The 15,381-nt window shown below is 42.4% G+C and overlaps 1 protein-coding gene across 4 annotated transcripts in view; it reads left to right on the top strand.

The window, feature by feature from the left end:
* The window catches only part of RUNX2 (RUNX family transcription factor 2), a 305,232-nt gene that overhangs the window by 146,716 nt on the left and 143,135 nt on the right, over positions 1 to 15,381 (top strand). For 2 of the 4 annotated variants that reach the window (XM_055135053.1, XM_055135056.1), the window contains 2 exons: positions 837 to 902; positions 2,533 to 6,983. The exons of 1 other annotated variant lie outside the window; for it this stretch is intronic. In XM_055135053.1, the coding sequence (XP_054991028.1) occupies positions 837 to 902; positions 2,533 to 3,011 (545 nt within the window). In that variant the 3' untranslated portion in view covers positions 3,012 to 6,983. Of the gene's footprint in view, positions 1 to 836; positions 903 to 2,532; positions 6,984 to 15,381 lie in introns of those variants that run through there. One more of the 4 variants, XM_055135054.1, reaches the window with a different exon arrangement.

Below are 15,381 nucleotides of genomic sequence, written 5' to 3' on the forward strand. Positions count from 1 at the left end.
TAAATTTGAAAGCATATTGGAGTTTACTGGCAGGGCCCCATATAAAGGGTTTTAATGGGCTTCTGCATCAAAATAAAGGAAACCACATGGAATTTTAATCATGACTATTGTATATTTTAAGCACAAATATTCAAAGGAAGCATTTTTCACATCGAGAAGCCTGTCTGTGGCAGCTCTGTGCTTCTTAGGGGCAGACCTTGCTGTTGTAAGTGTGACTTCTTTCCCTTTGAAATTGCTCACGTTCTTCTGGTTTCTCTCACATGATCGCAGAATTGAACTTAATGAGTACAGAAGTGGCCTGCCTCCAGCTATTAGCTCTGCCAACTCAAGTTCACCTAGCTGCTCCGCAGTCAGCAGGCTGGCCTGGGAGAACATCTGTGGCCTCCGTTTAGTGTCTGTATTGTGTCCGCTGAGTGTCAGTGTGGGGAGGGCACGGATGTTCCATCTTATCTGCTCTCATTTGAGTTTCTGTCATAATTACTACATCTACAAGTTTTTAAGCTTGTCAGAAGTTTGTGTTGTGGGGGCTTAGGTAGAGGCCAGTTGTGGATGGAAGAATTTATAAAAAACAGAATAACTGCCTGGGCCGGGTTAGTTTTGGTTTGTCATCTTGAAAGTGTTTGCTTCTGGTATGAGAAGCTGCTCACTTTTTTTTCCCCTCTGCTTATGGGCCTGTGGATTCTGGGAAAGTCCTAATGGTGGGGCATGGGGGGAGTGTGTGGGAACGTTTTTCTGCCTCCTTCTCCCCTATGGCCACTGTTTCTTCTACTTGGACTTTGTGGTGTTAGAATGTTAGCGCTGGAAGGGAACTTAGAGTTCATCCCCTCATTTTACAGATGATGACACTGCCACCTCTGACTTCTGCCTCTGGCCTTCCACTCTCAGTAAGAAAAGCCAGGCAGGTGAGACTTTCAACCATTGCTGGGCTGGGCTGGGTGGGGCTCTCTGATTGGAACTCTCCAATTTGTGAGATAAACTTGGGTTAACACCATGTTGCTTTTAAATAATCATTTTTTTTGCCATGTATGCATGTAATGGCCCTTAACCCTAGCAGGGTATGAAGATGGGAGGCTGTATGCCTTTAAACAAAAAAATGAACAACCTTTTATAGAAAAGATTTACAGTTATTCCTTTCATAACTATGGTAGTTTTGGAGAGCCAGGGCTAAATAAAAATGGGGCTGAGGCCTTTGTGAGGCCTTTGAGAGTTGCTATGTACTTTCCCTTATAGATAAAAGCCAGAGAAAAAGCAAACATGTAAAGTCCAAAGAATTGTTGGATGTTAGAGGGGATCCAAATGTCAACAAGAGTCCTGAAATTATGAAAGGCCTTGTCATGATTCTCTTCATTTTAGAAAAATCATAAGCCAGTCTTTAAAGATCCCAGCTCTAAGGTTTCAAGCATTTCAGAAGACTAATGTCCACATAAAGTGGTTACTAATTGTGGTTTCACTTATAGTAGTACTAGACTCCCTAGCATACTGCTACAGTATAGAGTAAAATGGAATCTACACGTATAGCAGTATACTTCATTTATAGTACCAGAAATATCTTTTACAGTGACAGACCATTTTAGCAATTGACAGACTTTCTATTTTAGAGTAAGACCATCTTTGCCTGTAGTTAGGGGTTCAAAAGGGACTGAAACAAATTCTCTAGCATATGTGGCACAGAGGCCTGGTGGCTGGATGGTGAGGTCTCCTCTGGTTTCCCCAGTGAACCTAATTAACAAAAATCTCCACACCTGTGCTAAGTGAGCACCCATATCTCCAGCGTGTCTTGAAATGCATGGATCCCTAGCTACTGCGCTTCCCCATCCATTTCGCAAACTTCTGTATTTCATTTATAACCCTGAAGGGAACTTCTGAGAGCTAGTCTCTCCCTAGAAAACCCCAGAGAAGTTAGATAGCTCCAAATACAATTGAAATCTGGTTTGATTTCAATCTGCTTTGAGTTTTTGAGGTCTTTTGCTTAGCTGAAGAATATAATAAGACTTAAAAAGTTTAGGACTTTAAAAATGAAATGCTGATAGAAGCGATAGTGTATCTTTTTTGATCCTCCTTCATTGATGAAGGGGTATGCCAAGAACTCCAATAATAAAAAATTGTTTTGAAATTTTATCTTGGGTTAAAATATTTTAAAAATGGGTCTGAATTAGTAAAAATGTTTGCTTGCAAATATCAGAACTGCACCAAGTAACAATAAAAGAGAAAGTAAGATCAATGAGGATACAGTCTTAAAGCCTGGTGAGTGAATCAGCGTGTTGGGTTGGTTTATAAAGATCACTTAGCACACATCAGGGTTTTTAAAGCCCTTTGGGATGCTCTAGGGGGATGAAGAACTTAACATAAATGCTGCTAAGATTGTAAGGTGGAAAGAAAAAAAAAAGACTGTATAGTGACCTGTGCATTTGAAGGTCTGTTTGTGGCTTGCTGTTCCATTTTTAAAGTTTTCTTTTTTTCGTGTAAAAATTCTATCATTATTTTAACTGATATTTACAGATTTTTCCCCCCATCTTCTGTTATAATTTTTAGGTGCTTCAGAACTGGGCCCTTTTTCAGACCCCAGGCAGTTCCCCAGCATTTCATCCCTCACTGAGAGCCGCTTCTCCAACCCACGAATGCACTATCCAGCCACCTTTACTTACACCCCGCCAGTCACCTCAGGCATGTCCCTCGGTATGTCCGCCACCACTCACTACCACACCTACCTGCCACCACCCTACCCCGGCTCTTCCCAAAGCCAGAGTGGACCCTTCCAGACCAGCAGCACTCCATATCTCTACTATGGCACTTCGTCAGGATCCTATCAGTTCCCCATGGTGCCGGGGGGAGACCGGTCTCCATCCAGAATGCTTCCGCCATGCACCACCACCTCGAATGGCAGCACGCTATTAAATCCAAATTTACCTAACCAGAATGATGGTGTTGACGCTGATGGAAGCCACAGCAGTTCCCCAACTGTTTTGAATTCTAGTGGCAGAATGGATGAATCTGTTTGGCGACCATACTGAATTCCTCAGCTGTGCCCCAGCGGTATCTGGGAACCACGTCCCAAAAGTATCGATATATACATATATAGAGAGGGTGCATATATATGTATATTGATTAGCTTTCTACAAAGTGCCTCTTTTTTTAGATTTTTCAGTTCACTCAGTGGTGGTCTTGCAACCATAAGAGGGTAGAGATATTCAGAAGCCAAAGGCCCGAGAGAGACAATCAGACCATCAGGTTTAAGATGGTTTTCTGTTTAAAATGTGTTTTCCAAGCCAAGGAAAAAGGTATTTGTGTTGTTGTTGTTGCTGTTGTTGCCTGCTATCACAAATAACCTGTTCATATGCCAATTCAGCGAGGTGGACTCCAGGTTCAGGAGGAAGAAAAGCAAAACCACTTCCTCTCTGTGCTTTGAAGCCACACTCCTTCATGGTTGCAGCTGTGTAAGGACCAGTGCACCCGCAGACCAGCTTACAAAGCCAGGGGAGGTGCACGCAAAGGGACCCAAGGTAGAAGGATGCTTCCATGACACCATGATCCATTCACAGTCACTGTTCCAAATGTGCTTTCAGACTTGCTGCAGGTACTCACTGGAACTGTTTAGTTCAGTTGGGTTTTATTTTTTTCCCCTTCTACATCAAAGAAAGTTGATTTCAAAAAATACTGATCAGGATAGATTCTTTTATTTTACTTTTTATTCATTTTTTCCCTTTCCCATCTTACCAAAAAGGAATCCCATTCTGAACCTCCCCACCCTAATCTCTTATGCAAACTGAAAATAGCAATACCGAATTATAGCCATAATGGTATATAGATAGTGTTTGCGTTTGGCTGTGTGTTATTTGTTTTCTTTTTTTAAATTATGAATATGTATAAAATTTGAGGTAACTTGCTAACGTGAATGGTCATATAACTTTAAAGATATATTTATAATTATTTAAGGACATTTGGACCCTTGAAACATTTCTTAGTGTATTGATATGTTGACTTCGGTCTCTAAAAATGCTCTTTATTAAGTAACAAATTTTTTTCAGTGGGCTAGAGCCATCTCTGAAATATTGCTAAGCAATTTCATTGCTGGATTCAGCAATCCAGGCACAATGTGATCTTTCAAAATACTTCCATCTCCAAATATTTAGATGTAGCTTGTTTTTGTGATGTATGAAGGAAATGTTATGTTTAGTTCTTTTCAGATCTTTGCCTTTAACACAGCTTTGCCTTTTAAAGCAATAATTAAGGATTTAAAAAGCAACTTCACCCGTTATCATTTTATGTTGCCCTTTATCAGCATGAGATGCTGAAGTGAGGTGGTTTCCTAATTTCTCTCAAATGATAATGAATCTTGTCATGTTGAAAAGACAGCGCGAGTGAACTTTAGAAAAATGTACGTGTGTTTCACAGTTAGAGCTAAATCATTGGGTTTCACAGGGAAGTCCTCATCGGCTGAAAGCCACACACATGGTTGAGGAACCAATCTTGATATACACAGTGCAGGAGGCAAAATTGCACCAGGGATCCTTAACCAGTCTGCCTTGGCAAACAGAACGCCTAGAGAACATACATCTGTCTGACCCCAACCCCACTAGCAGCTAGTTCTCCACGGAATTTGCATTTAAAGCAGCAGAAATAAATCATTGTCTTCTGGGAGCAGGTCATTGGAAATAGCTATCAAGTTCCAGCCCAGCACGGAAATTAGAGCCTGTGAGGACCTAGAAAATAGGACTTTGGATGTTTTTATTTCTCACAATAGAGAGGAAAGGGAAGACAAACGTTAGGTGCAGCCCGGTATCTCCAATTGTGTATAAATTTGAGCTAACACCCTCCTGTAGGATGATGCACTTTGACCACTCCTGACGGCCACATGGCTAGTTCTCAAGTGTGAAAATGGAATCCAAACCAGATCACTGAATGACACCACCTGGTAAAACCCTGGCCTCTTCATGGGAATCCCAGGCCTTGCCCCTTGTTCCCTAAGCAGGACTTTGTAGGATTGTCTCCAGGTCCAGAGGTTTCTTGCTTCTCTAGGGCCCTTCACAGACCACCATCACCCCGCATTACAGCTAAACTTGGGGGGTAGGTAGTGCGACCTCTGCTTCTTGCCCGGGAGTCTCCCTTGGAATTCACCCTAATAAAAATTGAGGGGAAACCAAACAAAACATTTTGCCTTCTAAAGGTTGTATACCAAGTATGCTTAGATAAATAAGCCACTTTTCTATTCCTTAAGTAAAATGGAAGTAGTAATTCATGCTATTTATTGTTTGTGTGTGGTAGCTTGAAGCACGCCACTGTCCATTTATTTGTAAGTGTAAAATGTGTGTTTTTGTTTCAGCAGCACTTAAAAAAGCCAGTGTCTGGTTACACATTTCAATTTTTAATTAATTGACATGAAAATGTTACAGTCAGTGCCAGCTGTATCCTATTTAATAAAAAGGTACTCTATTTGTACATTATTTTTTAATGTTAAAGGGCTTTTTTAAGTTTACAATACACGATTCGATACTAAATGACTGTAGGGATGCTTTTGTGTTGAAATGTTATTATAGCGGCTGCAGGCAGCAACCCAAAAACACTTTAAAAGTTTTTTTTTCTGTCCTTGGGAAAACTTTAAGCACCTCTTCCTTCCACCCTTAATTCAACCACCCCAGTGGGGGTAATTTAGGTTTCTCAAGTCAAATTCTGCCCTTTTTTGGCCCTGGGGTTAAATTTTCTTTTGATTTTTTTTAAAAAACATAATCCTTAATTTACACTGGGTCATGTGTATGTTGTGATTTCAAGACCAAAGCGACACCATATTAGTTCTACAGAGCCGTGCACTAGCCAACTCACTATTGCCTTCACGTCCAAATGGCTTGTTTTATTATGTAGCACAAATATTGCTGAGTTTACAGTATGACAATGCCACCATTTCCCCCCCTCTTTTTTTTTTTTACTTTTTGGGTTATACCCGCCATTGCACAGGGGTTACTCCTGGCACAAATTCTGCTTTGTGCCACAAGTCCTGCACTCAGGAATTAATCCTGTCAGTGCTCGGTGGACCATATAGAATGCTGGGAATCGAACCTGGGTTAGCCGCATGCAAGGCAAACGCCCTACCCACTGTGCTATCACTCCAGCCCCATTCCCTCTTTTTTTTTTTTCTTAATCTATTTCAGTTGTCTCCAAAATCTTATCTGGGCTCTACCAGAGTCCCAGAACAGGTAACACTGCTTTGGCCCAGAACTGAGACTCACAGATGAGCTATGTCCCCCTCTTTCTGTCTTCCTCCACCAAAGCCCTTTAAACAGGAGCAAAGAAATTCACAGGGTTTAAATTCAAGCTTTGTAACCTCAAAGGGGAGATGTGTGTGCTGGCCTAAAGAACTCCTTCCATTCCCAGGAAAGGAACTGATTCAGACTCTAGGTTAATACATGGAAACACAAAGCATTATAAAAATAATAATTCTGTCTACAATATTTTAAAGGACAATAATAAGTAACAGACGGTTCTTCCAAGCCTTGGATTTGTTGTTCTTAAAAATCATGATGCATTTAAGAGATATTTTCTATGTGAGAAATTTTAGATGTTTGTTTACTTCATGTTTACAAATAACTGTTTGCTTTTTAATGCAGTACTTCGAAATATATCAGCCAAAACCATAACTTACAGTAATTTCTTAGGTATTCTGAATAAAATTCCATTTTTTGGATATGCTTTACCATTCTTAGATTTCTGTGGAACAAAAAATATTTGTAGCATTTTGTGTAAATACAAGCTTTTCATTTTTATTTTTTCCAATTGCTGTTGCCCAAGATTTGCTTTCCATGCACATATTGTACAAATTCTGCTTTGTGCCACAAGTCATGATTGTGGATGAGTTTACTCTTAACTTCAAAGGGACTATTTGTATTGTATGTTGCAATTGTAAATTGAATTATTTGGCATTTTTCTCATGATTGTAATATTAATTTGAAGTTTGGATTGAATTTTCAATAAAATGGCTTTTTTGGTTTTGTTATGTGTGTACATTGGGTCTTTTCTCTTCCTCCGCGGTTTCATCTCTGTCTGACACCTCCTTCTGCTAACACCTGGCCACTTTTTCATCCGTCATAAGACTTGCCAGGGCTGGACGAGAATTGAGGTGCTATGTTATTAATAAGGGGAAGCGGGGACTCTCTGGGTAAGCATGGTCTTGTTTTACCTCTAGAGCAGCAGGGGTGGGGGTTGGGGGTGGGGGAGAACGTAGCAGTGAATTTATTTCCTGAACCTGCATCAGAAAGAAGAGCTCCCGGCATGCTTTCATGATTTTAATCTGTGGCAAGTCAATCCATGGTTGTAATCAGAAGGTCTCTTATGGCCCAGATACACCAGGTGGTCTGTTTTACTTTCCCTATCTTTTTTTTTTAAAGGAAAATCAACCATAACCCAAAGATGAGTACAAACAGACCTTGGTTTGGAAATATCTTAGCCTTAGCAAAATTCTACCTAGTGGACAGAATGATAGTTCTGTCTTCCCGGACCATTGTTGTCGCTAAGTCTCTCCCCTATGGAAAGGTTGAGGGTCTGGTAAAGTGGTTGCTCTTTCTGTCCTCTGCATCCTGTGGGCCTCAGCTGACCACAGAAAGTGAGACTCAGAAACCAGGGTTCAGAGCAGCTCAGTCCCTGGGCGGTGGCTCACATCACACTCAGGGTGAGAGACCTCCTTTTAGGGCAAACTGCTTATTTTTACTCCTCTGGTGCTCTCCTCTAAGAAATAGTGGAAACAGCTTCTTTCTCAGATGAGGCAACAGTCTAAAAACACTTGGGTGAACTTGGGTCGGACACTTGATTGCAGCTCTTTCTCTGAGTTGATCTTTACTGCTCTTGGAAGGTTAGACATCTGTGTGACGCACAAAGATGGGCACTGTGGCTCTCTCACCTTCTGAGTTTTGTCAAGAAGCATGGCAGAGGGCGAGTGACTTGATTTCCCCGTTTCTCAGTTTCAAGACAGGCACTAGGCCAGACCTTGGCACTGTTGACTTTTGCAGGCCAAATCCTTGCTTTGTTTTTGGTTTTCTTTTTCCTTTTTTTTTTTTTTTTTGTGGAGGGAGTGCTGGCCTGCCTGTTAGAAGAGGTTTAATGGGAACTCTACTCAGTATAGAAGCAGTCCTACTTACATATCATTAGCATTGCCCCAGTTGCAACTCGGAAGACTATCTCCAAACGTTGTCAAAATGTTTCCTGGGGAGCAAAATCCACCCCAGTTGAGAACCTCTGAAGGATCAAAGCCTCTCTAAAGTCTTAGGTCAGATTTTATATACAGAGTTAGCATAAGAGTCTACGTCTCATAAGCCAGGATAGCCAGGCCAGCAAGGCAGGTCAATACAGCAATGACTGGACATCATCCGTCCGCCCTTCTCTTCACTTGAGATGCCCTGAGGTTAGGATGTATTGGGAGGGAAGCTCCTGGCTTCCTCTGTGAGAAGGGAGGAAAGCTCCTGGCTTCTTCCCTTCTCACAGCTGCTTGGCTTTGTCAGGCCTGTGTGGCTTGGTCGTACTTATCATGGCTGCTTCTGTTACTCCTGGAAGCATGAGGCGGAAGAAGAAAGCCATTTCTCCAGCGTTGGTGACCCCTGTGCCCCCTGCCCCCAAATATTTAATCATCGGACATTTCTTTGAGAGTGGGTGTTTCCTGTTAACTCGATCCCAGCCGAGACTGGCCCAATAAACACCTCAGCTCTCGCCGCAGAGTTTATTTGGCTGGGAAATGGGTATTGCCATGTAAACAGGAAGCCCCCTGAAGTTATTATCTACAGATGCGGTTGAAGAGCCACATGTTTATATTTATGGGATTTGAAAAACAGTCTGAAAAGGCAAGGGAGGAGGTAGAGGAAGCCTCCTTTAGTCAGTGAGAGCAGGCCCTAAAGATCTTCAGGAGTTGAGTTTTCATTCCCTCTGGAAGCAGTGGTTAAAAATAATGACATGCATAGCTCGGAGTTAGAAATGGAGGCATTGGCCTGTGTCATTTAAGCAAACAACCCTACCCAGATTATTAGGTTTACAAACAGTGGGCACTCTGGCCAACCAGCGGCACTGTCCCAATCATTTGGAAATCACTTAAGAGACCAGTCTTGGGAAACAATGGTTTGTTGTAATGGAAAGAGGCAGGAGGCCCTCTGATAGACTGCCATCTCGGAGTCCCTGTTTTTCTGGGGAAGTGGTGGGACTCCACCAACTGCTGAAATTGAGCAAGTGTGGGCCAGCCCATCTGGGAGATCCCAGCACACTCCTGCACATTTTCTCACAGCGTCAGTTTCTGACAGACGGGAAGAAAGATGATCATGCCAGCTATCTGCTGGGTCTGGCATGGAGAGTGTGCGGGCACGCGACAGTCTTACCTGCACATCTAGCCTGGGCACTCTGTTCACTTCTTTCTCCTACCTCTCTTCTCCTTTCTAGCTCTGTCCACGGGCATGGGACAGTGCTGAAGAAAGGTCAGGTTGGAAGCAATACAAGGGCAGCTGTAGCTCTCTATTAAGTTTTAAGCTGAGCGGAGGACAAGGGACTTTCCCCACCATTTGTCTGCGTTCCTCTGAGCCCTGATGAGCCTCTTTGTAACTTCCCTGGGCTTCAGAGCAGCCACTACTTAAGTGAAAGGTCTCGGAAATGAAATTAAAAAAAATTAAAACAAAAATTTAGCAAAAACAGATCCACTGCATATTATACCAAGATGCAGTGTGTGTGTGTGTGTGTGTGTGTGTGTGTGTGTGTGTGTGTGTGTGTGTGTGTGTGTGTGTGCGCATGCGGACTTGAAGAAGGTTGAATGATAAATGCCTGAGCAGCCATTCAGGGAAAGATGACCACAGAACTCCACCACACAAGCACACTATCTTAATAGAGAGCTCACTAGCACATACACATGCACATGATCCTTTAAACCATGTTCATTTGCCTTCAGTCTTCGTTATTGCAAATTTTTCAAAAACATAAAAAACACCACATTCATCCCATATGCGTCAAAGAAGCAAATACTCTTCTTCAAATAGGTTCTCTATTTAGAGGGAACAAGAGACACAGGATAGTCCCTGAGACAGCAGGAGCACAGAGAAGCTGACATCTAAGAAGGGTCCTTATTAATTTTTGTGAAGCTTTTGTTTAAAATCTCTGTTGACTCAACAGCACTGCTGTTCAGACATGCATAACCAGTTGGAGAGCAGAAGGATCAAGTTTCTGGAAAGCCACTTAACTTTTACTAAGATGTATTTTAATTCATTTTCTTACTCTCTATCTTGTTCCAATAACATCTGACACTTAGCAGAGTTTTCTGGAGGGTGGGAGGGGCACAAAATAAACCTGCTCTCTTTTTTAGCATTCCAAACATAGCTCACTTTGGGCTCACTATCCTTTTGTCCCATGTTATTCTGTCCTACTCTGTAGCCATTAGAAAGATAATTTCCCCTTTTTGTCATTCTTAGTTTATCATCATCATCATCATCATCATCATCATCACCACCATCATCATTATTTTTACGGGGGCCACACCCAACAGAATGGGGAGGGGTCTGTGGCAAGTCGTGGGCAATACTGAGAATCAAACTCAGGGTCTCACACATGTCAGACATATGTTCTACCTGTTGAGTCAGGCTCTTTCTCTCTTTTAAAAACAAATTTATACTTATTGACTTAACATTGGTTGAATAAGGTATACATTTGGGGGACATTTTCATACTTCTAAGTCCTCCAATGGTCTGTCAAGCCCATAGAGCAAAATTAAACATTAATAAAGGGGGACGAGAGAACAAACAAAAGTTATTCTTGCACTCAGTCCTCTTAAGTAGTTTCTTCTCATGAATGACAACCAGATTTTGGGGGGTAGGGGATGTCTTGCACTCCTTGAACCCTAGAAATGTTCTTCTGGAGAACCCAGAGTTAGCCAGAATGGGGTGGGTGGGTAGAGGATGGAAGAAAGATATAGAAATGGCCTTAGTAGAATTAGAAGGTACAGAATAGAGTGGCAGAGGGTAAGGGGTGTTTTGAAATATATATATTTTATATATTTAAATATATATATGAATATATATATGTTTTGTTGTGGTTTTTTTTTTGTAAGGAAAGCTACATCCAGCAGTGCTCAGGGCTTACTCTTAGCTCTGTACTCAAGGATTACTCTGGGCAGGGATCAGAACCATATATGATGCTGGGATCAAACTCAAATTTGATCCCCAGGGATCAAACCCTGACCACTGGACTATCTTCACACCCCCGGGTAAGGTTTTTTTGGTTTTTTTGAGAGATGAAAGTAACAGGGTCTCCCCAGACACAACTCTGCAAATGTATTGTTTCCAAACAGCTAACAACCAATGACAAAACCATGGGATACAGGTAATTATGGGGTGTTAATATAACACTTGCATGATTTAAATCGCCTTTGACATTCTTTCATTCCCAAATTAGGTCATTCCTTTTTTATTTATAACTCCATTTGTGCCTGACAGAGAACCAACTGCCCAGTTTCACTTTCTTTTTCTCAGCGTTTCTATTCTTCTGGCCCCAAACATTTCTCTCTCTTCTTTTGACCCTAAAACAGAGGACATTTTTGTGGAATTGTTACTTACTGCAGGGTTGCCTTAGTCTAATTCTGTTTCCTCTAATAATCACTTAGTATTATTTTCTGCCAGATGGTGGTGATGGGGTCATTTAGCATCAGTCCTAGAATTGTTCAGGGCCTTCTCCTTGCTGGCTGCTCATGAGACCAAGTGTGCCGGGGATGGCACCTTGGCTTCCCACACCCATGTGCCTTTGAGCTATATATTCTAGTCCTCATTTACTCCTTCAATCTTGAACATCAAGGCAGCCTTTCTTCTTTTTAGCAGTGTGCTCATGAGTCTTTTTGAGTCCGGATATAGGGGGTAGAGAAAATGTGACTCCTTATTGAAATTGTTTTATTAGTGGTTTCGCAGATGAGAAGTTCAGTGATGATTATTGAATATGATTTTCAACCACAAACTTTTGGGAGGCGAACTTTGAACTCAGGGCATCTGGGAAGAGACAGAAGGACCAATTTATACTCCTGGTGGGCCCCAGGAGGAGAGAGAAGGGACTGAGGATGAAAGCTTGAGAAAGGAGTTAAGTAGTTAATAGGAACTAAGGTTTTTTTTTTAATTGGCTAATAAAACCTCCCAGAGTTTTTCATATTATATGGTTCCTTCAGGCTCCCAGCCCAATGCTTCTTAAAAAAGGAAAAAAAAAATAAAAAGATGAAAACAACAACAAAAAGCTGGAGCCTAAATACCAGGGCTGTCTCAGGCTTGTTTACTTTTTCATTTCCGCAGTTACAAAAAAAAAATTCCTCTGGTAGTTCAACTTTATCACGCTCGCTCGGGAGCCAGGCAGTGTCTGAAGGCTGCAGTGATCTCCGCCTCGCAATGAAAGGGGGGTGTGGGGAGGGGAGGTGGATGGCCAGTTCTGTCTGTTTCAGAAAAAAAAGAGGAGGGCGCCGTGCAAATGACGGCTGCATCGGGGAATTTGGAAAGGAGAGCCCGTGGGGGAAGGGAGAGAGCAGATCCCGGCTGACACAGCGCTGGAAGCCTGAGCGCAGATGCTCACGGTCCCTTTTTATTGCCGGTGGTGCTGTTCTCCCGACAGAGCAGGATGTTCTTGTTTTTAATAATAGCCGGACCAGATGCTACGTTTTCCTCGGCAACGTGCTGTAGAAGTGAGAAGGCGAACAGCTGATTCCTGTTAAGATGAACACCAGGAGAATAAGCCAGAAAGTATGAGAATTCTCCGGAGGTTTTGCTTTGTAAACCCCTGTTTGGCAGAAAGATCACAGAATCCGAACTGCAAACATAGTGAGTCCTCCTGCACCAGTTCCCCAACCCACCAGCTTGCTACACCCCTGCGAGCCCCCACCAGGGTCCCCGCCAGCCCCACCTCGCAAGCCTGCGCCATCCAGACCTTTTCCAAGTTCTCCAGAAGACTGGCTCACAGGTTCCCCAAGAGGGCAGGTTGGAAACTCCAAGCCCTTTGGCTTTTAATGACTGTAGAAAAATACTCATCAATAGGAGGAATTTTGTAACGTGCTCCTTGCCATTGAAAATAGTGAAACCCTGAACACGAGCCAATACTTTTTAAATGGCATCTTTGTTCCATCTTTGTGGCTCCCTTCTTTCCCCTGTCAGAGTCCATCAGATCTCCTGGTTACTATTTTGTTTTAAATTATGCTATACACTCGAGATGCTACCTTCTTTTTTCAAGGTGTGTGTGGGGGGGTGCTGTTTGCCAGAGACGCTGGGGGAAGGCTTGAGGGGAGGGGCCCGGGGGTGGGAGAGGACAGGCAGAGCCAGTAGGTCACACCTGACTGTGCAGCCAGAGGTACCCCAGTAAGGTACTTCCCCGAGGGCAGTGTACCAGGTGGGAGCCGAGCTTCAGAGCGCTCTCCCCTGGGTCTTTGCTTCCAATGTCTGTGTGAGAATCAGGAGAGAGACAAGGAAGGGAAGGATAATTAGGAGCAGGTAGAGAGGCTTGTCCAAAATGTTTCCGTTGTCCCCTTTTTCTTTTTTATGCAATCAGCCTATGCTTGTTCTCCGTTCTCCTAAGGACTGCCCCATCCCCTTCAACACACCAAACACAGCTCTAGCTACCCTGGCCCAATTCTTCTTCCAAGGCTGTTCACTGAGTCTTCTTTTTCATTGCTTCTCTCTCTCTCTCTCTCTCTCTCTCTCTCTCTCTCTCTCTCTCTCATTTTTAGCTTTATTTTATCTGGGGGGAGGGCTTTAGTAGTGCTGGGTGGGGGGCTCTGTAGAGCTAATGATAAGACTGGGGTTCCCATATGCAAAGCAAACAGTTGAGCCTTTTCGTCATTTCCCAAGGGTGTTCCTTGAAGTTCACCAGGCCTTCATCTCACTAGTGGGAACTATCTATAAAAAAGGAATGGGAGCAAAGATAATTTTCCTCTTTCCGATTTTTGGATGTCACTGATGGCCGCTAGGAGAAGTCATATTTCATACTATTAGTAGCATAATATGGCAGCTAATAATAATAATAATGCCCACTATTTACTTCTCATCGTACACTGGGCTGTACACTTGACATATTAGGAGTGGGGGATGGGTCGAGTTTAGTCACATCTGACAATGCTCAGAGTTTACTCCTGACTCTGCACTCAGGGATCATTCCTGATGGTCCTCTGGGATATGAGTATGGAATTATATAAGTGATCAATCCCAGTTGGGCCACTGGGATGCAAAAACCCTATCTGCTATGTTATCCAGCTCAGCTTCTGACTCATAATATCACATAGGTATTTCCTCTGAAGAAGTTAGTGTCTTCTTAAAACCCCCGTTTACTGATGAGGCAACTGAGGTTCAGCTTAAGATGACTTAACTATCTGAACTAAAGCTAAGATCTGCCTGATTCAAAAACTAGGTCCTTAAACTAAAATTTGAGGCACAGTCTCTTTATTATCAGTATATTGGAGATGAAGAGAAGCAAATGAGTCAATGAGATAGGAAAATGCCTATCAACATGTCCAGCATATAATAGCTATAACATAGATGGTACTGATTATTATTACCCATACTAATTAAAATGATTATTATGAAAAGCTTAAATAAACCCTTCAAGTACTTTCAATCATAGTAGAGCTGGCACTCGAACTGGAACAACTTTTAAAAATTGCAATTTCAGCATTGAAAAAAATCACTCTTTGAAAGTAATATTTTTATGTACATTTTATAAACTGCTTTTCTACTGGACATCATGAATAAACTTGGCAGTTGGCTCACCATGGGTTCCTCTTTGAAGGAATTCAGATCGTATCATACAAATTGTCAATATAAAATATATCCACGCATTCAGAACAGACCTCATCCCGACCTCAATCCTCAATCTGAAATCTCTTCCAAACTTTTCCATTTAGATGTGTTGAATTTCGTGTAAATGTTGCTACTGGAAACAGCATTGAACTTAATTTGGCAGCACTGGCCTCATCTCACCAGAGAGATCCCAAGCCAAGAAATTGCAGTAAACTTTAGTGCTTACTTTCCAGGAGTGGCTCCCTGGTCCTTCTCAGAACCTGAGAGGCAACACTCAGGTGTCCCATTTCTGAACAGGCATCACCTCCAGACAATGCTGCATAGTGGAGAGCTGATCCTGAACACCCGAGGCCTGGTGAACCTTGGTTTCTGCTGAAAACAGGCACTCTGTGTGTTCAGGGCTTTGTGCTGGAGGAACCCAGAAAAGACTGCAGCATTTCCTGTGCCAAATCATTCAAAGCTCTTTCAATGGGTAGGCTTCTCTCTGAGTATCTCAATATATTTATATCTGACTTCCTTAAACCTATGACTTGAAATGGAATTAACACCTTATTTTACTGAGATTCCAGGGAGCAGAAGTGACCCCTTTTTCTCTCTCACTCTCTGTCTTCTTTTCTTT

Source organism: Sorex araneus, chromosome 4, assembly GCF_027595985.1.
Source record: "Sorex araneus isolate mSorAra2 chromosome 4, mSorAra2.pri, whole genome shotgun sequence".
NCBI lineage: Eukaryota > Metazoa > Chordata > Mammalia > Eulipotyphla > Soricidae > Sorex > Sorex araneus.